This window comes from Oncorhynchus masou, chromosome 15 (genome assembly GCF_036934945.1).
Source record: "Oncorhynchus masou masou isolate Uvic2021 chromosome 15, UVic_Omas_1.1, whole genome shotgun sequence".
Classification (NCBI taxonomy): Eukaryota; Metazoa; Chordata; class Actinopteri; order Salmoniformes; family Salmonidae; genus Oncorhynchus; species Oncorhynchus masou.
In genome coordinates, this window is record NC_088226.1 from 27,269,138 (window position 1) to 27,292,957 (window position 23,820).

The following is a 23,820-nucleotide window of genomic DNA, read 5'->3' on the forward strand; positions in this document are numbered from 1 at the left end:
GAGTGAGAAGAGAGCAGAGGAGCGTGTTAGTGGGAGGGGCAAGTGAACACACATGAGGGGAGGGAGGAGAGAAAATGTGACAGGACAGAACACATGTGAAAATAAGGGTCAGCTCAGTGACCCAGACAAAGTTCAATGGGAAAATAAATCAAGTGGAAAGATGTTGAAGGAGAGTGGAGAAGACTAAAAATGACTCTTCAAATACCATGAAAAGCCAGATGGATACCCTTAGTGTTCATGTAGGCCTACAACTCATTCACCACTGAATGTTGCAACCCATACCAATAACCGTCTATACAAGCAACTATGCAAAACTAACATTCTTTTTAAATGCACTTCGCTACAGATGCGCTACAGATGCGCACGTTTCGGAGCCCGTGCGCACGCATGAAGATGGAGCACTGAGCGCTGCAGAAGGAGAAAAAGAAGTCAATCCATCAAAGCAAAAGGATCCTCGCATGACCTATGGACGAGTGCCACCTACTGGCCTGTTCAAGAAATGTTTTTTTTTTAAATGCCTTAAAAAACTTGCCTTAACGGATAACACCTGCATCAGTTAGAAAGCAAAGCACGAGTCCTACAATTAGCCTATAGTTAAACTATAACTTAAAGCAATTGTTACAAAACAGGTATATTTGAACTACTATACAGTAGGCCATACAGGTGTTAAACACCAGAAGCGTGTTTAGTCTATGATGGGAGTGTCTATTTAGTCTATAATGGGAGTGTTTGATTGGTAAGGCGAAAGCAACCTACCGTTAGACGAAAGTCGAGTGAAGTCGGGGGAGGTGCATCCGAAAGTCAGACACCAATGTGGTTTTCGAACAGCAAGGCTCAGATCAACATGCCAGTTTTGACGTTGTTTATAAAAGTTTTTCTTAAAAATGTTGAAATAAACATGGCTCCAACACGCATATCACACACTCACAAACTAAACTCATATGCGTGTTCATTGTACAATCAATGAGAGAGAGCCTAAAATATCACATTAATTTGTATATAGGCTATCAACTGTATAGCCTACATGAAGTTGGTTCCTGTTTCAGTCATGTCTTTGGTCACATTTGCGCTGGTCAAACAAACATCCTAGTGATTGGTTGAAAATAGAGCATCCCACAATGCAGTCGATGGCTGCAGGATGAAGATGGTGAAGAGCAACTGCAAAAACATGCAGTCAAATCTTCATGACCTTTGATCACATGATTTCTGTATTTTATTCAGTCCACATGTCGGCGCAAGTCAGAAATATAGAATAAACCAGGTATGATTTATTCTATAAATGTCTAGAATACTTTTACAACCTTTGTTTTGAGGAAAAATTCCAGTTTGGACATGATAGAAATATATAACATCTATAAAATGCAATTTAAAGCAATATAAATCAATAACGTTTTCACTGATTATGACAGAATCATCAAACTAGCTATGATTTATTCTATAAATGTCTAGTATACTTTTACAACTGCTTTGTGTGGAAATTCCAGTTTTGATTTGATAGAAATACATAAAATCTCAAATATTGCATTTAAAATCTAATTCAGTGATTGTCTCAGAAAAAAGTGAAAATATGCATTTATTTGCAATAACTTTAAAGAAATGTTAATTTCAAGTGCAATTTGTTCTATATGAAGTTAGACAATGAGTGAGTTGTAAAAATTTTATGATATTCAATTGTATGCCAAATCAATGTTTTCATTTTTAGTGCAACAGTTCCACATTTTAAAGTAGTTACAAGGCACAACAGTCATTTATTTATACATTTCTAATTTAACAGCTAAGAGGCACCTTCCAATCATTTTCTATTTTGGCTTTGTTGAAGTCCTTCTTTGTCATCCCCAGACATGGTACCATCTCTGGCGCACAGAGCATTCTATCTTCATGATTAAAAACATAAAACAGGGTTATGTTTATTTACATGTAAATTACAGTTCTGGAATACCCAAATTATGTTGCATCCTTTTGCAATTAAGAACATTTTCAAATTGAATTGGGATTGTGGTTCAATTGCTAAATTGAAGCACACATAACTGTGGTTTCAATCATCATTGAGTATATATAAATCATGTTGTAATAAAGGCATACGTTTGCAAAACACGTATGCATTGATAAAAAAGGTAGCACACATCAATGTTGTAATATCAAACATTACAATAATGGCAGTCTTTGAAATCCAAATCAGTTTAATCGTCACTTGTGCCAGATATAACGTGTGTACCTATTACAGTGAATTGCTGTCATAGTATCTCTTATAGTAGAATAATAAAATAGAGAAATTATTTTAGAACATTAGATCAATAACTAGGATTTCAGAAGGGACGGAATTATTCCGGAAATTTAAGTTAAGTTAAAGTTAAATTTGGGAAATTTTGTTTAAATTAATTTTTTAAGTTATAAGCTAACAGTGAAACCTTTTTGTGGGATACACATAAGGCAATTCTAGGTCTTGGGGCATATTCTGGTTAAACTATCCCCAATTCAATGGAATTGCAATCCTCTGCATGCACAGTACATTCTTCCATCACAATTGCAGTTGATTCTCAAGATCTTGCACACTAATGAGATGCTATTGGGCCCACACTACTACACTGTTTGAGCCAAGGACTAGATGCCTCTGGTAAGTTTTGATTACAATACTGGGTGGGGTGAATATATTTTATATGACAAACATTATTTTTTGTTAACTAGTAAATAGTAGCCTAGAGCAAAGTGTGTTTAAATCATTTCTAACTTTTTAATCTAACAGTTTAACTATTTATCTGTACATGGAATTGTATTTGGTATTTTTACAACAAAAAAATCTATTCTTTACCGGAAAAGACATTTCACTGCAGCTATGTAGAAAGAAAAGCTGTGTACATTTGCAAATACTGTGCCAAATATGTGAAGAATGCAAACAAAGATGCAGAATCATCTGGTCAAGTGCATAGAGTTCTCTCAGTGCTCACAACAACCAACGTCTGACAAAAGTCCATCTACTTCTATTCGAGGTAAAAATGATGAATCAGACACCTTATCGATAGCAACAGCTCATGGTCCTCCTGGAATCTGTTTTTTTACTCAACAGAGGAACATAGTCAGAGAAATGCTGATGAATGTCTTGCTCGAGCTGTGTATGCAACTAGTTCACCTCTGATGCTCACAGGCAATGTGTATTGGAAGAGATTTCTGAATGTTTTTCACCCAGCATAGACCCCTCCAACCAAGCATGTCTGGACATGCTTTATCTACTCATTTGTTGGATGCAGAGTTCAACAGAGTTCAAGTGAAGGCCAAGCAGACTGTATTGCAATCATCTCCGATGGGTGGTCGAATGTTCGTGGGCAAGGAATAATTAAGTACATCATCTCCACCCCTCGGCCAGTATTCTACAAGAGCACAGACATCAGGGACAGACACACTGGTCTCTACATTGCAGATGAGCTGAAGGCAGTCATCAATGACTTTGGACCATAGAAGGTATTTGCAATGGTGACGGACAATGCTGGAAACATGAAGACTGCTTGGTCAAAAGTGGAGGAGTCCTACCCTCACATCACACCAATTGGCTGTGCTGCTCATGCATTGAATCTGCTTCTCAAGGACATCATGACACTGAAAACAATGGATACACTCAACAAAAGAGCCAAGGAAATGGTTAGGTATGTGAAGGGTCATCAAGGGTCATCATCTCTGAACCAGACAGAATGCTCTTGCCAACCTACTTGGTGTCCAACATGTATGCTGCGACATGTATGGGCTTCAGGCAGAAGTCTTCACACTTTTTGATGTATTTCAGAACTGCAGTTTCCTCTGATTGGAGCAACAGTGAAGTGGGCAGGGCAGCAATCAACCTCACCAAGCAAAGTGAGAAGAATAAGAGCACCACATTGAAGCTGCCCAGCAACACCCGTTGTGGTGGTGTTGTCATCATGTTTGACAGTCTCTTGGAGGGGAAGGAGTCTCTCTAAGAAATGGCCATATCTGTCTGCCAATAAGGACAGCCCCATCAAGAGGATCCTCCTGGATGATGCATTTTGGGAGAGAGTGGTATGCAGCCTGAAACTCCTGAACCTATAGCAGTAGTCATTGCACAGATTGAGGGAGACAATTCCATCCTGTCTGATGTTCAGACTCTGGTTGCAGAAGTAAGAGAATAAATCTGTACTGCCCTGCCCACTTCACTGTTGCTCCAATCAGAGGAAACTGCAGTTCTGAAATACATCAAAAAGCATGAAGACTTCTGCCTGAAGCCCATACATGCCGCAGCATACATGTTGGACATCAAGTATGTTGGCAAGAGCATTCTGTCTGGTGCAGAGATTAACAAGGCCGATAATGTATACCGTGGCCTGGATGAGGGCAAGTTTCTTGTCAGTCTGGCGAATTACACTTCGAAGCAAGGGCTTTGGGATGGAGATGCAATATGGCAGTTGTGCCAACATACCTCATCAGCCACCTGTTGGAAGGGACTTTGTGGATCTGAGGCTCTTTCCCATGTTGCCTCCATCATCCTCCAAATCCCACCAACATCAGCTACCTCAGAGCTCAACTGGTCCTTATTTGGGAACACAAACCAAAGCACGCAACAGGCTGACCAATACAAGGGTTGAAAAATTGGTGGCCATCCAGTAAAAATGAGGCTTTTTGAGCCTGACAACAAGCCATCCCCAACAAGGTTGGAAAGTGACAGTAAAGATGAGGCCTCAGAATCGGATGCTCCAGAGGTGTACATTGAGGTACAGGGAGAAGACATTGAAGCCTGAGAGAAAGACAACCAAAGCTTTAGTTTCTAGACTATATCATTTTACAGATGTACAGTGGGGCAAAAAAGTATTTAGTCAGCCACCAATTGTGCAAGTTCCCCCACTTAAAAAGATGAGAGAGGCCTGTAATTTTCATCATAGGTACACTTCGACTATGACAGACAAAATGAGAAAAAAAATCCAGAAAATCACATTGTAGGATTGTTAATGGATTTATTTGCAAATTATGGTGGAAAATAAGTATTTGGTCAATATCAAAAGTTTATCTCAATACTGTTATATACCCTTTGTTGGCAATGACAGAGGTCAAACGTTTTCTGTAAGTCTTCATAAGGTTTTCACACACTGTTGCTGGTATTTTGGCCCATTCCTCCATGCAGATCTCCTCTAGAGCAGATTTTCTATGGGGTTGAGATCTGGAGACTGGCCTGGCCACTCCAGGACCTTGAAATGCTTCTTAACGAAGCCACTCCTTCATTGCCCGGGCGGTGTGTTTGGGATCATTGTCATGCTGAAAGACCCAGCCACGTTTCATCTGCAATGCCGTTGCTGATGGAAGGAGGTTTCACTCAAAATCTCACAATACATGGCCCCATTCATTCTTTCATTTACACGGATCAGTCGTCCTGGTCCCTTTGCAGAAAAACAGCCCCAAAGCATGATGTTTCCACCCCCATGCTTCACAGTAGGTATGGTGTTCTTTGGATGCAACTCAGCATTCTTTGTCCTCCAAACACGACGAGTTGAGGTTTTACCAAAAAGTTATATTTTGGTTTCATCTGACCATATGACATTCTCCCAATCTTCTTCTGGATCATCCAAATGCTCTCTAGCAAACTTCAGATGGGCCTGTATATGTACTGGCTTAAGCAGGGGGACACGTCTGGCACTGCAGGATTTGAGTCCCTGGCGGCGTAGTGTGTTACTGATGGTTGGCTTTGTTACTTTGGTCCCAGCTCTCTGCAGGTCATTCATTAGGTCCCCCTGTGTGGTTCTGGGATTTTTGCTCACCATTCTTGTGATCATTTTGACCCCACGGGGTGAGATCTTGCGTGGTGCCCCAGATGGAGGGAGATTATCAGTGGTCTTGTATGTCTTCCATTTCCTAATAATTGCTCCCACAGTTGATTTCTTCAAACCAAGCTGCTTATCTATTGCAGATTCAGTCTTCCCAGCCTGGTGCAGGTCTACAATTTTGTTTCTGGTGTCCTTTGACAGCTCTTTGGTCTTGGCCAAAGTTGGAGTTTGGAGTGTGACTGCTTGAGGTTGTGGACAGGTGTCTTTTATACTGATAACAAGTTCAAACAGGTGCCATTAATACAGATAACGAGTGGAGGACAGAGGAGCCTCTTAAAGAAGTTCAAACAGGTGCCATTAATACAGATAACGAGTGGAGGACAGAGGAGCCTCTTAAAGAAGAAGTTATAGGTCTGTGAGAGCCAGAAATCTTGCTTGTTTGTAGGTGACCAAATACTTATTTTCTACCATAATTTGCAAATAAATTCATTAAAAATCCTACAATGTGATTTTCTGGATTTTTTTCCTTCTCATTTTGTCTATGATGAAAATTACAGGCTTCTCTCTTTTTAAGTAGGAGAACTTGCAAAATTGGGGGCTGACTAAATAATTGTTTGCCTCAATTGTTGAAAAGGTTTTTGGGAGGTGCGATGGATCATTGGGGATCATTCAGTATTCCCTTTATTTTGTTGTTCAGTGAAATCATCCCATGTCCCAACCACCCCAACTTAATTAATTTAATTAAAGTTCATTTTGTAAGAAACAATGGTTTTCTTTCTATTGGAAGTATTTAATCATTTGCAATTTGTCTACCTATGATAAGGTAAAAGGTTTATGTTTCTCTCTCCATATGTTATGGTAAATATATCCAATGCTAAAAAACATCCACATTTAATTTGTATTAATTCCCATATATTCCTGTTAATTCCCACGGAAAGTTTCCACCTCTGAATATTCCCCAAAATGTTCAACCCTAGCAATAACACAAGGATAACCTTGATGAAAAAGTTTCAAGACAAAGTTTCATATTTCTAAATGTCTTGAAGTATGAAACTACATGTGTTTCATAGCGTACTGTTATGTGACACAAAGACAAACACAGTTGTTCAGATGATCTTCAGTTTTCTCTAGATGATGCAAAGCACACATATTGGATTTTTACGAATTTTCTTTGAAACACAGGGTCCTGAAAAAGGGACATTTCTTTTTTTGATGAGTTTACATCAAAGTACATTAAACCTCGTCTCTATGTCTTTGGTTGGATAGGTTTCTCAGTTTCTTTCCTAGGTTTTTACATTCTTCATCAAACCATTTGTCATTGTTGTTAATTTTCTTTGGTTTTCGGCTTGAATTTTTTGACTTGATAGGGAAGCTGAGAGGTCAAATATGTTATTTTGGTTTTCTACTGCCAAGTTATTACAGTGAAAAATTTTGTCTAAGTTGTCTAAAAGAGACTGAATATTTTGTTGCCTTTTTTGTTGTTGTTCTTTCTCTTTCTACCCCCCACTCTCTCTCTCTCTCTTTGTTGTCTCTTCACTCCCCCCTCCCTCTTCTCCTTTTGTTTTGTCATATTTGTGGGTTCATCACTGGTTTGCAAAAGATCAGGCAGGCCAACTATTCCTCAGGCTCCTACAGTGATCACATCTACTGTACCTGAGTCTAACATCCATAGCCACACGCCTGGCCAGTACCCACATCCCCATTCCTCTACTGCAAATCACATCAAGTCAGCACAGCACAAATACAGCCACTACAATTCTTGTTTTAGTAACAGTAAGCAGTGGAACATTTGGAGAATAGAACCCTGAGGAAACCTGAAACATTATGCTGAAGAACTAAAATTAACGTTGACAACCCAAGCACTGCGATGCAGTGGTTAGAACGCTACGCCACTCGGGAACCCCATTGAAAGTGGATTAAGTGAGAGAGAATGGTACAGTGTAATAATGGTATGATAAGAAAGATGGTCATTTAGCAAATGCTGTGAACATTGGTCACAGTGACCAAACTAAAGGGAAGAAGGAGCCAACTGCACACTAACAACACTATCAAATAAACATCTAACAACAGGAAAAAGACAAGACATGGTGTTCGCTGAAATCTGGGAATAACACATGACAGTTAAAGAGGCTATACAGAATTTTTGACCGAAATGATTAGTAACTAAACTTCCATAGTGTACTGTAGATCCCACCTTGTAGGACGAATAAATTATTTAATTTAAAAATCATATTAATGGAATCTAATTGCCCTTCAACCACCCCCCAGCCCCTCTCTCTTTTTTTCCAACAGCTTTTGTCCACCTCACTATCTCACCTTAAAAAATACCATGGGTATTGATGAGTACATACCTAAGGGACAGACACCCCAAATGTTTCTCATTAGTGATCAGGAGAAAACTAGTTCTGAACAATACGCGCAGTCACCAGACTTATGCATTCACAAATTAAAAAGACAAGGGCACTATATAAGGGGGACGAAAAGGAACGACAGCCAAAAAGCAGGAGAGGAAGGACAAGAAGATAAGGAGAGAAGAGAAAAGAAAGAAAGATGGCTCGCCGATCCCAGGGTACCAAACTCCACTTAGCAGGTGACATGAAACCTGTGTGTTTAGTCTGTGTGTGAGAGTTATTGATGGAGGCAAGTTGACTAAAGCCAAACCTCTCTCTCTCTCACCTCTAGTTCTGTGTCTAGTTGTGTCCTGTCATGCCATTGGCCTTAGTGACCTAATGGAGAGAGCTTCCCAGCGATCAGACAAGCTTCACTCACTCAGCACTTCCCTCAACAAGGACCTGGTCAGTAACAACCATCCCAGCTCGCACATTTGGCTGCTTGGAAGTTGTGGGAATGTCTGTTTTTGGTTTCACATTGGTTGTGGGAACGAAGCCATGCGTTTCCTGATTGGTAAAACTAAGCGTTTTTTAAATGTTCTGAGAACAGAAGTGAAAATGTTGCCTGTTCTGGGAATGTTTATCTTTAGTTTGCAGGGAGGTTCTGAGAATATTTTACTCTGGTTTATTGAAAGTTTTCCTGGAAGGTTTTATTAAAGCTCTAAGAATGGAAATGATATGTTATTTGGAGGTTTTTGAATAACTTCCTTAACTTTCACTGAATATTTCAATAACACTTTCAGATTATTTTGGGTAAACTTTTTTGAACTCTTAAGCACAGTAAGGGATTTCACCCCCGTAGTGGACAAAAATGAATGGCAAGTTATTGGCATAGGCCAAACCATGCACACATTGGCCAATACCACCCAAAGCGGCGTTGATTCATGCAAAGTTTACTGCTATTGCCATATGGGTATTGCCAGTTGTAACACTTCAAAAATCCAACAGGTGGCGATTGCACTCCACCATGGTTTTTCATATTGGTATTGGACTCCAAGTCAACATCCAAAAGCCAAATTTTGAAAAAACGAATTTTTTGAAAAAAACGTATCACCCCTTAAAAAAGTGCTTTCTGGACCGTTTTTCGAAATTCTTTCGCTTTTTTTGACAATTACACATGTATAAGAACTGTATGAAAATACTTTTGTCCAATTTTATTAACATAATTTTTTTAATTTTTTTACTTGCGCATATTGCATATGTTTTGTCCATTTGCAATATGATTTCATAGGAAGTCAGAAGTCAAAAGTCAAAAATTCTTAAATTTCATAAAAAACTTCACACACCCCTAAAAAGTGCTTTCTGGACCGTTTTTCGAAATTTTTTCGCATTTTGTGTCAGTTACACACGTATAAGAACTGTATCAACATACTTTAGTCATATTTTATTATCATAATTTTTTTTTTTTTTTTTTTACTTGCGCATATTGCATGTGTTTTGTCCATCTGCAATATGATTTCATAGGAAGTCAGAAGTCAAAAGTCAAAAATTATTAAATTTCATAAAAAACTTCACACACCCCTAAAAAAGTGCTTTCTGGACCGTTTTTCGAAATTTTTTCGAATTTTGTGTCAGTTACACACGTATAAGAACTGTATCAACATACTTTAGTCATATTTTATTATTATAATGTTTTTGTTTTTTTTTTTTGCTTGTGCATAAGGCATATGTTTTGTGGGGGCCAAATGTCATAAGAAATTTGACATGCTCAAAAATCCTTCAGAAATGCAAAATTGACTGGCCTGATGAACTCGGGATGGCCGGGCAGTGATTGTTGTTCCTTTCAATCACTCGTGGTGTTGATTTCATCATGTCCATTTGTTTATGTTTTCTCACTTTTGCAAAGTCACTGTGCATTTGCCATATGGTTAACTGGGCATTCACCATCACCAATTTGTCATGCCATAAAAATCATGCAGGAATGCCAAATTGACTGGCCCGATGAACTCGGGATGGCTGGGCAGTGATTCTGGTACCTCTCCATCGCTCGTTTGGGTTGATTTCAGAATGTCGCTTTTGGTGATGGTACCTCACTGTTAAAACATATTGCAAATGTTCCTTACTTTTGCAAAGTCACTGAAAATTTTTGCAGGAATGCCAAATTGACTGGCCCGATGAAGTCGGGATGGCTTGGCAGTGATTCTGGTACCTCTCCATCGCTCGTTAGGGTTGATTCCAGAATGTCCATTTGGTGATTTTTCTCACTCTTTCAAAGTCACTGTGCATTTGCCATATGGTTAACTGGGCAGTCACCATCACCAATTTGTCATGCTATAAAAATCATGCAGGAATGCCAAATTGACTGGCCCGATGACCTCGGGATGGCTGGGCAGTGATACTGGTACCTCTCCATGGCTCGTTTGGGTTGATTTCAGAATGTCGCTTTTGGTGATGGTACCTCACTGTTAAAACATATTGCAAATGTTCCTTACTTTTGCAAAGTCACTGAAAATTTTTGCAGGAATGCCAAATTGACTGGCCCGATGACCTCGGGATGGCTGGGCAGTGATACTGGTACCTCTCCATGGCTCGTTTGGGTTGATTTCAGAATGTCGCTTTTGGTGATGGTACCTCACTGTTAAAACATATTGCAAATGTTCCTTACTTTTGCAAAGTCACTGAAAATTTGTGCAGGAATGCCAAATTGACTGGCCCGATGAACTCGGGATGGCTTGGCAGTGATTCTGGTACCTCTCCATCACTCGTTAGGGTCGATTCCAGAATGTCCATTTGGTGATTTTTCTCACTTTTGCAAAGTCACTGTGCATTTGCCATATGGTTAACTGGGCAGTCACCATCACCAATTTGTCATGCCATAAAAATCATGCAGGAATGCCAAATTGACTGGCCCGATGACATAGGGATGTCTGGGCAGTGATACTGGTACCTCTCCATCGCTCGTTTGGGTTGATTTCAGAATGTCGCTTTTGGTGATGGTACCTCACTGTTAAAACATATTGCAAATGTTCCTTACTTTTGCAAAGTCACTGAAAATTTGTGCAGGAATGCCAAATTGACTGGCCCGATGAACTCGGGATGGCTTGGCAGTGATTCTGGTACCTCTCCATCACTCGTTAGGGTCGATTCCAGAATGTCCATTTGGTGATTTTTCTCACTCTTTCAAAGTCACTGTGCATTTGCCATATGGTTAACTGGGCAGTCACCATTACCAATTTGTCATGCTATAAAAATCACGCAGGAATGCCAAATTGACTGGCCCGATGACCTCGGGATGGCTGGGCAGTGATACTGGTACCTCTCCATGGCTCTTTTGGGTTGATTTCAGAATGTCGCTTTTGGTGATGGTACCTCACCGCTTAAACATATTGCTAATGGACAAGAGTCACCTGCAAGTCACTGTCCATCAGTCAATTTGATATCATTCAAAGCTAACTATTGGAGGCACTGTCAGTCTCTACGCACCCCAATGATACGTCCCTCCATCCATGTTGTGTATCTGTGTGATTTAGTTTTCCTTTGAATTTTTATGGGAAAAATGACTGATTTACAGTTCATGGGGGTTGCCTAATCATATATATGAAGTTTTGGAAAGATCTGATATTTTTAACCCCTCCAAACAGCCCATGAGACACCAATTATGGCACTTCCGGTTGGCACAGGAAGCTGTAACTCAACATACATCCTCATTGGGCTATTCCATTAGAGAATCCTGAGTTTTAAGTCTTTACCATGAAAACTGACTGATTTACACAGGGTTCAATGCACTATGTCCATCAAATTGCAGGCAGTGTATGGGTATACACTTTTAGGGCGATTTGAACCACTTCCGGTTGGTCCAGGAAGCTTAGAATCGACACAGGTAGACCTTATAGTGGTCTGATGGACTGGTACCAAAGACAGGTTCATACAACATTCATAACCCATATAGACTCCAGGTTGTATTTAGTGGAGCAGCCAATATATTCCTATGGGGAGAGAAGTCAATGAACACTGTTTTTATGTAAACACCTTCTTTTGACTGTGAAGGGTTAATGTCACACGGTCAAGGATAGGCTTGGACAGATCAGGAGGACCTTAGGAACAGTCCTGTGGTTGAATTGTCTTTCTAAACCTAACGGTTCCGCCGCTGTCACCCAAAATCAAATGACGTACTGGTGAAGGCTTCATATTGGGCCTATTTTTCTCATGGTCGCGCGCTCAGACCGAGCGAGCTACGGTCAAGCGGGACACCTCGTTGGACTCCGCACAGTCTGGACACTATGGTGATGCCATTGTTTGTGTTGATTTCAGAATGTCCATTTGGTCATGTTTTCTCACTTTTGCAAAGTCACTGTGCATTTGCCATATGGTTAACTGGGCAGTCACCATCACCAATTTGTCATGCCATAAAAATCATGCAGGAATGCCAAAATGACTGGCCCGATGACATAGGGATGTCTGGGCAGTGATACTGGTACCTCTCCATCGCTCGTTTGGGTTGATTTCAGAATGTCGCTTTTGGTGATGGTACCTCACTGTTAAAACATATTGCAAATGTTACTTACTTTTGCAAAGTCACTGAAAATTTGTGCAGGAATGCCAAATTGACTGGCCCGATGAACTCGGGATGGCTTGGCAGTGATACTGGTACCTCTCCATCGCTCGTTTGGGTTGATTTCAGAATGTCGCTTTTGGTGATGGTACCTCACCGTTAAACATATTGCAAATGTTCCTTACTTTTGCAAAGTCACTAAAAATTCTTGCAGGAATGCCAAATTGACTGGCCCGATGACCTCGGGATGGCTGGGCAGTGATACTGGTACCTCTCCATCGCTCGTTTGGGTTGATTTCAGAATGTCGCTTTTGGTGATGGTACCTCACTGTTAAAACATATTGCAAATGTTCCTTACTTTTGCAAAGTCACTGAAAATTTTTGCAGGAATGCCAAATTGACTGGCCCGATGACCTCGGGATGTCTGGGCAGTGATTCTGGTACCTCTCCATCGCTCGTTAGGGTTGATTCCAGAATGTCCATTTGGTGATTTTTCTCACTCTTTCAAAGTCACTGTGCATTTGCCATATGGTTAACTGGGCAGTCACCATCACCAATTTGTCATGCTATAAAAATCATGCAGGAATGCCAAATTGACTGGCCCGATGACCTCAGGATGGCTGGGGAGTGATACTGGTACCTCTCCATCGCTCGTTTGGGTTGATTTCAGAATGTCGCTTTTGGTGATGGTACCTCACTGTTAAAACATATTGCAAATGTTCCTTACTTTTGCAAAGTCACTGAAAATTTGTGCAGGAATGCCAAATTGACTGGCCCGATGAACTCGGGATGGCTTGGCAGTGATTCTGGTACCTCTCCATCACTCGTTAGGGTTGATTCCAGAATGTCCATTTGGTGATTTTTCTCACTCTTTCAAAGTCACTGTGCATTTGCCATATGGTTAACTGGGCAGTCACCATTACCAATTTGTCATGCCATAAAAATCATGCAGGAATGCCAAATTGACTGGCCCGATGACATAGGGATGTCTGGGCAGTGATACTGGTACCTCTCCATCGCTCGTTTGGGTTGATTTCAGAATGTCGCTTTTGGTGATGGTACCTCACTGTTAAAACATATTGCAAATGTTACTTACTTTTGCAAAGTCACTGAAAATTTGTGCAGGAATGCCAAATTGACTGGCCCGATGAACTCGGGATGGCTTGGCAGTGATACTGGTACCTCTCCATCGCTCGTTTGGGTTGATTTCAGAATGTCGCTTTTGGTGATGGTACCTCACCGCTTAAACATATTGCAAATGTTCCTTACTTTTGCAAAGTCACTAAAAATTCTTGCAGGAATGCCAAATTGACTGGCCCGATGACCTCGGGATGGCTGGGCAGTGATACTGGTACCTCTCCATCGCTCGTTTGGGTTGATTTCAGAATGTCGCTTTTGGTGATGGTACCTCACTGTTAAAACATATTGCAAATGTTCCTTACTTTTGCAAAGTCACTGAAAATTTTTGCAGGAATGCCAAATTGACTGGCCCGATGACCTCGGGATGTCTGGGCAGTGATTCTGGTACCTCTCCATCGCTCGTTAGGGTTGATTCCAGAATGTCCATTTGGTGATTTTTCTCACTCTTTCAAAGTCACTGTGCATTTGCCATATGGTTAACTGGGCAGTCACCATCACCAATTTGTCATGCTATAAAAATCATGCAGGAATGCCAAATTGACTGGCCCGATGACCTCAGGATGGCTGGGGAGTGATACTGGTACCTCTCCATCGCTCGTTTGGGTTGATTTCAGAATGTCGCTTTTGGTGATGGTACCTCACTGTTAAAACATATTGCAAATGTTCCTTACTTTTGCAAAGTCACTGAAAATTTGTGCAGGAATGCCAAATTGACTGGCCCGATGAACTCGGGATGGCTTGGCAGTGATTCTGGTACCTCTCCATCACTCGTTAGGGTTGATTCCAGAATGTCCATTTGGTGATTTTTCTCACTCTTTCAAAGTCACTGTGCATTTGCCATATGGTTAACTGGGCAGTCACCATTACCAATTTGTCATGCCATAAAAATCATGCAGGAATGCCAAATTGACTGGCCCGATGACATAGGGATGTCTGGGCAGTGATACTGGTACCTCTCCATCGCTCGTTTGGGTTGATTTCAGAATGTCGCTTTTGGTGATGGTACCTCACTGTTAAAACATATTGCAAATGTTCCTTACTTTTGCAAAGTCACTGAAAATTTGTGCAGGAATGCCAAATTGACTGGCCCGATGAACTCGGGATGGCTTGGCAGTGATTCTGGTACCTCTCCATCACTCGTTAGGGTTGATTCCAGAATGTCCATTTGGTGATTTTTCTCACTCTTTCAAAGTCACTGTGCATTTGCCATATGGTTAACTGGGCAGTCACCATTACCAATTTGTCATGCCATAAAAATCATGCAGGAATGCCAAATTGACTGGCCCGATGACATAGGGATGTCTGGGCAGTGATACTGGTACCTCTCCATCGCTCGTTTGGGTTGATTTCAGAATGTCGCTTTTGGTGATGGTACCTCACCACTTAAACATATTGCTAATGGACAAGAGTCACCTGCAAGTCACCGTCCATCAGTCAATTTGATATCATTCTGACACCAAACTGATACAAACTGACACCAAACCCACTTTTCCCAACTCATTTAGGAGCCAAGTATAACATACTTCAGAGCTGGCCCAAAATTCACAAGGCCTTCGGTACAAAACATTAAAAAACCATAAAACACATAGTTACTTTCTAGCTGCGGGGCCAGTTCGGACATTATGTGTAGTCCTATGTGAGGCGACCCCGAATCCCGAGTTTCGGCCCGATAGGTCATTTGGTGTCCGAGTAAAAGCCTAATTGGTGCTGAAAATCCACTTTTTTCAATGCCTTGCTACGGGGTCCTTGAATGAGCTATCGGACCGAGATGTTGGGTTCTGTCTCTATGGGCCGAGACGGTCACAATGCACCTAGTCTTGTGTCTCTGGGACATTTCTAAATGTCGCCATTTTCGTAATGGTCAAAATGAATTGAAGTCATTGCAAATGTTCGACGCTGTTTCTCGGTCCGAGAACCTCCTAGAGCGCCGTAACTCACCACGCACTATCTACCTGAGGTCTAGATCAGGATTCTAAAGTTTCGGAACTCTAGGTCTGACGGTTCTTTTTTAGCTCGAACAAAGCTAACTATTGGAGGCACTGTCAGTCTCTACACACCCCAATACGTCCCTCCATCCAAGTTGTGTATCTGTGTGATTTATTTTTCCTTTGAATTTTTATGGGAAAAATGACTGATTTACAGTTCATGGGGGTTGTCTAATCACACATATGAAGTTTTGGACAGATCTGATTTTTTTAACCCTTCCAAACAGCCCCTGAGTCACCAATTATGGCACTTCCGGTTGGCACAGGAAGCTATAAATACACACATGTCTTGACTGACATAGAAACCTAGGGAATCCTGAGTTTTAAGTCTTTAAGTTGAGAATTGACTGATCTACACAGGGTTGAATAATGCAGAGGCCTCGGCACCTTTCGAGGTGATGTACATCCAAATACCTTTTGGGTCAATTTAACCACTTCCGGTTGCTCCAGGAAGCTTAGAATCGACACAGGTAGACCTCATAGTGGTCTGATGGAATGTCATAGAAGACAGGTTCATACAGCATTCATAACCCATAAAGACCCCAGGTTGTATTTAGGGGAGCAGGCAATGTATTCCTATGGGGAGAGAAGTCAATGCACACTGTTTTTTTGTAAACACCTTCTTTTAACTGTGGAAGGTTAATGCCACACAGTCAAGGTTAGGCTTGCACAGATCGGGAGGACCTTAGGAACAGTCCTGCGTTTGAATTGTCCTTCTAAACCTAACGGTTCCGCCGCTGTCACCCAAAATCCAATGACATTGTGGTGCAGGCATCATTGTGGGCCTATTTTTCTCATGGTCGCTGCGCTCAGACCGAGCGAGCTACGGTCAAGAGGGGCACCTCGTTGGACTCGGCACGGCCTTGGGATTATGTTTATGCCATTGCCTGCTCTCTGTGTCTTTAAACACCACGCTTTGTCACTCCATCCTTGCTGTGTGTGTGTGTGAGAGCTTTTCTTTGACATCTGTTGGGAAAAATGACTGATTTACACTTCATGGGGGTTGTCTAATCACACATATGAAGTTTTGGACAGATCTGATTTTTTTAACCCTTCCAAACAGCCCCTGAGTCACCAATTATGGCACTTCCGGTTGGCACAGGAAGCTATAAATACACACATGTCTTGACTGACATAGAAACCTAGGGAATCCTGAGTTTTAAGTCTTTAAGTTGAGAATTGACTGATCTACACAGGGTTGAATAATGCAGAGGCCTCGGCACCTTTCGAGGTGATGTACATCCAAATACCTTTTGGGTCAATTTAACCTCTTCCGGTTGCTCCAGGAAGCTTAGAATCGACACAGGTAGACCTCATAGTGGTCTGATGGAATGTCATAGAAGACAGGTTCATACAGCATTCATAACCCATAAAGACCCCAGGTTGTATTTAGGGGAGCAGGCAATGTATTCCTATGGGGAGAGAAGTCAATGCACACTGTTTTTTTGTAAACACCTTCTTTTAACTGTGAAAGGTTAATGCCACACAGTCAAGGTTAGGCTTGCACAGATCGGGAGGACCTTAGGAACAGTCCTGTGTTTGAATTGTCCTTCTAAACCTAACGGTTCCGCCGCTGTCACCCAAAATCAAATGACATTGTGGTGCAGGCTTCATTGTGGGCCTATTTTTCTCATGGTCGCTGCGCTCAGACCGAGTGAGCTACGGTCAAGCGGGGCACCTCGTTGGACTCGGCCCTGCCTTGGGATTATGTTTATGCCATTGCCTGCTCTCTGTGTCTTTAAACACCACGCTTTGTCACTCCATCCTTGCTGTGTGTGTGTGTGTGAGAGCTTTTCTTTGACATCTGTTGGGAAAAATGACTGATTTACAGTTCATGGGGGTTGTCTAATCACACATATGAAGTTTTGGACAGATCTGATTTTTTTAACCCTTCCAAACAGCCCCTGAGACACCAATTATGGCACTTCCGGTTGGCACAGGAAGCTATAAATAAACTCATATCCTCATTGGGGTATGCCTTTACAGAATCCTGAGTTTTAAGTCTTTACGTTAAGAACTGAGTTATTTACGGAGGGTTTAGTGAGTGTGTGTTATTTCAGAAAATCATAGAAAATCACAGAAATGTCGCAGAGCTCCGCAGCACATTTTAAAAATACTCGTATGAACACCCTGCAACTGGATCTGTAACCGTTGAAAAAAAAAAACACCTATATCTGAACATCACGATCTGGTCAACGTACGATTTCTCGTAAATGACGATAGATAAATGGCCGATTTTTTTTTTATTGACACCGGAGGCTCCTTGACTTTGACGTGAAGTGAAAAAATCTTTTCTCTATTTTCATTTTGGACCTTTAATCCCAGAAATATGGCCATAACTCAAAAACCGTTGAGGCCTAGACGCCATCTTGTTCGGGGCCATCTTCCCATAATGCCAAACCTACGCTCACCAAGTTTCGGCTTCGAAATATTTTCGGTTTCCGAGATATGGCACGTCGTGATTCGTGATGTTTTGTCCAATAGCAATATGATTGCTTATGCCCTCTTGTGGGATATTCCGGCATTGCGCAAAAATGGGCTAAAATTTGTTTATTTTATTAAACGAAAACCGAATGTCCGACAAAGTTCATTTGATGACTTCCCGGTAGGTCTGGCCCTACCGCTCGGCCCGACGCCGTCCCCGAATTTCTAAAATGTTTTCGGACGTCTAGTAAGGGACCGTACAGTTCCAATAGGGACTTTCTCACTAACTATACGGTGATTGTCGAAATGTTCCCTTAAGGTATGATGGGACACATGGAAATCCATTTCCTTTGGCATTCATCATGCAATTTTTTTTATTTATGGCATCAGTGCGGTTCAAACCTATAATCTTCAGTCCTATATCCATGGAATTAGTCCACTGCGCCACCAGGATGGAGCTAATATGCCATGTTTTTTTTCACACATACAAAAGCTGTTAATTTTTGTCTATTCAAACAGAATCCATTTCTAAAGGAAACAAGCACTCATTAGTGCATGCTGCCAACCCACCTGACCATGATTTTAAATAGAACCCTGAGGAAACCTGAAACATTATGCTGAAGAACTGAAATTAACGTTCTCTGAACTATTTGAGAATATTCTCAATGCCAAACCAGTTGAAGAATGATAGAACATTACAAAAAGTTTTATTAAATGTAACCACGTTGGAACTTTTAGGAGACTTTCTGTTCCATAAATGTGCTGAGAATGTTCCAAAGCCAAACAACTATCCTGTACCATTCCCAGGAAGTTGTAGGATGGTTAATAACCATAGGACAACCATGCATGTGTACGTTGGTCTGTGTGTGTATGTGTATCTGTGTGTATACCTGGTCTGTTTGCGTTCAAGATGTATGTATTGTTCGCTAAAATAATATGTTCAGAGTATTATGTGTCAGAGTATATTCAATTTGAGTTAACCTTATTATAACCGCTTTTGTGCTGTTCCACCTCTCTCTCTCTCTCTCTCTCTCTCTCAGGCCTCTCACTTCCCACCAATGGGACGAATGATGATGCCACGTCCATCTATGTGTCACACCTCCTCACTCCAGATACCCAAGGACAAGGAGCAAGCGCTTAGAGTATCGGTCAGTAGAGCTCTGTGCTCTCCTCACTCATCTCTATTAGTTATAATCTCTCCCCCTTCTCTCTTTTCCCAGTCTACCTGCGTGAGCACTTCATTGATCAAATCTACAGCCCTGTCTTGCAACAACCTCTAGCCCTTAGGCACAGATCTGAGAGGATTGGAGAGCTGTGAGCAATTTTCATCCAGCAGTCTTAGATTAGTGGAGTCTTGGAGATGAAGGAAAGAAGACAAGGAGAGGAAGCCTCCTAACTCAGATGTACCATTCCTCTCCTCTCTCTCTGGGTTTGTCTCCTCCCTGTGGTATATATACATGTTAGTATTTACCCTGTTCTAAAAAAGCAGTGCATTTAACAACCTGCACAAGAGTTCCTTGACTAAACCCCCAATCCCCACTCCTACTCCCCTTTCGTCAAGCCTGATTAAGACCTTTGGGTTGGAGCGTTGCACTCAGTAAAACAGCAGGAGCATTCGATTGACCTTTCCTTCATGACTTTACCCATTGTGTTCCTCAGGAGAATGAGCTGATCGCCCTGGCTCGCTCCCTCCTGCTGGCCTGGAATGATCCCCTGCTGCTGCTCTTCTCTGAGGCGCCCACTCTGCCACACCCCTCCAATGGTGACATCAGCAGTAAGATCAGGGAACTGCAGGAATACTCCAAGAGCCTAGGACACGGACTGGACATACTGGTCAACAAGGTGGGTCACTGATGCTGTTTATCTGTGTGTGTGTGTTTTCATGTCAAGCATTCGAGACTGTACATGTACTAGTGGTTTTAGTTCAACAATTGAACACTGTGTTCAAGGTGACAACCTTTTTGCACTATCTTCTGCTTTAAAAAAATGTCTCTCTCTCTCTATAGATGGGCCCCTCCTCCCAGTACATTTCTTCAATCCCCTTCAAGGGTGGAGACCTCGGCAATGACAAGACCTCCCGCCTCATCAACTTCCACTTCCTTATGTCCTGCTTCCGCAGGGTCTCCCACAAAATCGACAGTTTCCTCAAGGTCCTTCGATGCCGGGCTACCAAAATGCGACCAGAAACATGTTAGGAGAAAATGTCAGACATTTTGGTTAGGGGTTGTTCTATTTTCAAACTGATACAGAGCCAAAATGGGGTAGCCGTTTGAAGGAGAATTCAGGGGATTGGTTGTTATTAAGTTAGATTTTGTGACATCATGACTAATGCTCTCTGTCATCAACATTACCTGTAGACTATTCATAGACTATACATTAAATTCCACATTTTACCAGTGTAATATACAACTCAAGAGGTTTTATTATTGTTTATGTTCTGTAATGTATTTCATCAACAATATTCAACCTAATATTGGCACTTATAATCATTGAATAATCATCTTCAATGATTTATTTGGATAACACAAAGCATTCCTCCAAGTCATTCTTAGTAGATACAGAGGGCTATGTTGATAGTTTATTTGAACATTAGAATACGATTTCTCAAGTCACTTATACTATACACAATGTACTGTTTCACTAAATACCAAATAAAATCTTTATTGCATTATAAAACATGAATACTTGCAGTCCAACCAGTAGATCACTTTAAAATGTGAAACCGGGTTCAACCTTTCTGCAGGCACTGTGTGTCCTTTCCCCCTTCTGATGACCAGGTGGCGAATCGCATCTCTGCATGTCTGGCAGACATATCAGTGTGGATGACGGATCACCCCCTCAAGCTGAACCTCGGCAAGACGGAGCTGCTCTTCCTCCCGGGGAAGGACTGCCCGTTCCATGATCTCGCCATCACGGTTGACAACTGCATTGTGTCCTCCTCCCAGAGCGCTAAGAACCTTGGCGTGATCCTGGACAACACCCTGTCGTTCTCAACTAACATCAAGGAGGTGGCCCGTTCCTGTAGGTTCATGCTCTACAACATCCGCAGAGTACGACCCTGCCTCACACAGGAAGCGGCGCAGGTCCTAATCCAGGCACTTGTCATCTCACGTCTGGATTACTGCAACTCGCTGTTGGCTGGGCTCCCTGCCTGTGCCATTAAACCCCTACAACTCATCCAGAACGCCGCAGCCCGTCTGGTGTTCAACCTTCCCAAGTTCTCTCACGTCACCCCGCTCCTCCGCTCTCTCCACTGGCTTCCAGTTGAAGCTCGCATCCGCTACAAGACCATGGTGCTTGCCTACGGAGCTGTGAGGGGAACGGCACTGCAGTACCTCCAGGCTCTGATCAGGCCCTACACCCAAACAAGGGCACTGCGTTCATCCACCTCTGGCCTGCTCGCCTCCCTACCACTGAGGAAGTACAGTTCCCGCTCAGCCCAGTCAAAACTGTTCGCTGCTCTGGCCCCCCAATGGTGGAACAAACTCCCTCACGACGCCAGGACAGCGGAGTCAATCACCACCTTCCGGAGACACCTGAAACCCCACCTCTTTAAGGAATACCTAGGATAGGATAAAGTAATCCTTCTCACCCCCCCTTAAATGATTTAGATGCACTATTGTAAAGTGGCTGTTCCACTGGATGTCATAAGGTGAATTCACCAATTTGTAAGTCGCTCTGGATAAGAGCGTCTGCCAAATGACTTAAATGTAAATGTATGTAAATGTAATGTAAATGTACACAATTACATTGTTATTACTGTACGGTAACATACTGTAGGTACTGCATATGTATATATGTATATGTATGTATGTATATATATATACTGCTCAACACAATGTAACTCCAAGTCAATCACACTTCTGTGAAATCAAACTGTCCACTTAGGAAGCAACACTGTTTGACAATACATTTCACATGCTGTTGTGCAAATGGAATAGACAACAGGTGGAAATTATAGGCAATTAGCAAGACACCCCCAATAAAGGAGTGGTTCCCTGCAGGTGGTGACCACAGACCACTTCTCAGTTCCTATGCTTCCTGGCTGATGTTTTGGTCACTTTTGAATGCTGGCGAGGCTTTCACTCTAGTGGTAGCTTGAGACGGAGTCTACAACCCACACAAGTGGCTCAGGTAGGGCAGCTCATCCAGGATGGCACATCAATGCGAGCTGTGGCAAGAAGGTTTGCTGTGTCTGTCAGCGTAGTGTCCAGAGCATGGAGGCGCTACCAGGAAACAGGCCAGTACATCAGGAGATGTGGAGGAGGCCGTAGGAGGGCAACAACCCAGCAGCAGGACCGCTACCTCTGCCTTTGTGCAAGGTGGAGCAGGAGGAGCACTGCCAGAGCCCTGCAAAAGTACCTCCAACAGGCCACAAATGTGCATGTGTCTGCTCAAACGGTCAGAAACAGACTCCATGAGGGTGGTATGAGGGCCCGACGTCCACAGGTAGGGGTTGTGCTTACAGCCCAACACCGTGCAGGACGTTTGGCATTTGCCAGAGAACACCAAGATTGGCATATTCACCACTGGTGCCCTGTGCCCTTCACAGATGAAAGCAGATTCACACTGAGCATGTGACAGACGTGACAGAGTCTGGAGACGCCGTGGAGAACATTCTGCTGCCTGTAACATCCTCCAGCATGGCGGTGGTTTGGCGGTGGGTCAGTCATGCTGTGGGGTGGCATTTCTTTGGGGGGCCGCACAGCCCTCCATGTACTCGCCAGAGATAGCCTGACTGCCATTAGGTACCGAGATGAGATCCTCAGACCCCTTGCACCATATGCTGGTGCGGTTGGCCTTGGGTTCCTCCTAATGCAAGACAATGCTAGACCTCATGTGACTGGAGTGTGTCAGCAGTTCCTGCAAGAGGAAGGCATTGATGCTATGGACTGGCCCGCCCGTTCCCCAGACCTGAATTCAATAGAGCACATCTGGGACATCATGTCTCGCTCCACGCCACGTTGCACCACAGACTGTCCAGGAGTTGGTGGATGCTTTAATACAGGTCTGGGAAGAGATCCCTCAGGAGACCATCCTCCACCTCATCAGGAGCATGCCCAGGCGATGTAGGGAGGTCATACAGGCACGTGGAGGCCACACACACTACTGAGCCTCATTTTGACTTGTTTTAAGGACATTACATCAAAGTTGGATCTGCCTGTAGTGTGGTTTTCCACTTTAATTTTGAGTGGGACTCCAAATCCAGACCTTCATGGGTTGACAATTTGATTTCCATTGATCATTTTTGTGTGATTTTGTTTTCAGCACATTCAACTATGTGTAAGAAAAAAGTATTTAATAAGAATATTTCATTCATTCAGATCTAGGATGTGTTATTTTAGTGTTCACTTTATTTTTTTGAGCAGTAAGAAAGAAAGAAAGAAAGAAAGAAAGAAAGAAAGAAAAGAAAGAAAAGAAAGAAAGAAAGAGACATGCGCAAGCAGACTTTCAAAACACACTCTCTCCGTGAGAGCAATGCAACAGCCGGGTGAAAACCTGACTCCTCTCCTGGTCGCTCTGTAAACCGACACCTGCTCAACATATTTAACAGCTCTGCTCTTGTCAAGAAGGGGATGAAGCAAAATCAGAGCGCAACCAAGCAGTCTACCGTGTCACTGCGAGTTGAC

At 42.4% G+C, this 23,820-nt stretch overlaps 1 protein-coding gene across 1 annotated transcript; it reads left to right on the forward strand.

Annotated features, from left to right (window-relative positions):
* The first annotated feature begins 8,273 nt into the window (after positions 1 to 8,273).
* On the forward strand, positions 8,274 to 20,419 carry LOC135556070 (prolactin-2-like). Its single transcript, XM_064988962.1, has 5 exons — positions 8,274 to 8,349; positions 8,442 to 8,554; positions 19,231 to 19,338; positions 19,850 to 20,032; positions 20,197 to 20,419. Exons 1-5 carry the CDS (start codon positions 8,310 to 8,312, stop codon positions 20,383 to 20,385), a joined length of 633 nt encoding a protein of 210 aa, XP_064845034.1. The 5' UTR covers positions 8,274 to 8,309; the 3' UTR covers positions 20,386 to 20,419.
* The last annotated feature ends 3,401 nt before the right edge of the window (positions 20,420 to 23,820 follow it).

What these genes read in the sequence shown, in the direction of transcription:
- LOC135556070 (XM_064988962.1), top strand. Translation starts at nt 8,310, where the DNA reads ATGGCTCGCCGATCCCAGGGTACCAAACTCCACTTAGCAG. An exon ending in AGCAAGCGCTTAGAGTATCG is followed by an intron (nt 19,339 to 19,849) that starts GTCAGTAGAGCT and finishes TGTGTTCCTCAG; the next exon opens with GAGAATGAGCTGATCGCCCT. An exon ending in TGGACATACTGGTCAACAAG is followed by an intron (nt 20,033 to 20,196) that starts GTGGGTCACTGA and finishes CTCTCTCTATAG; the next exon opens with ATGGGCCCCTCCTCCCAGTA.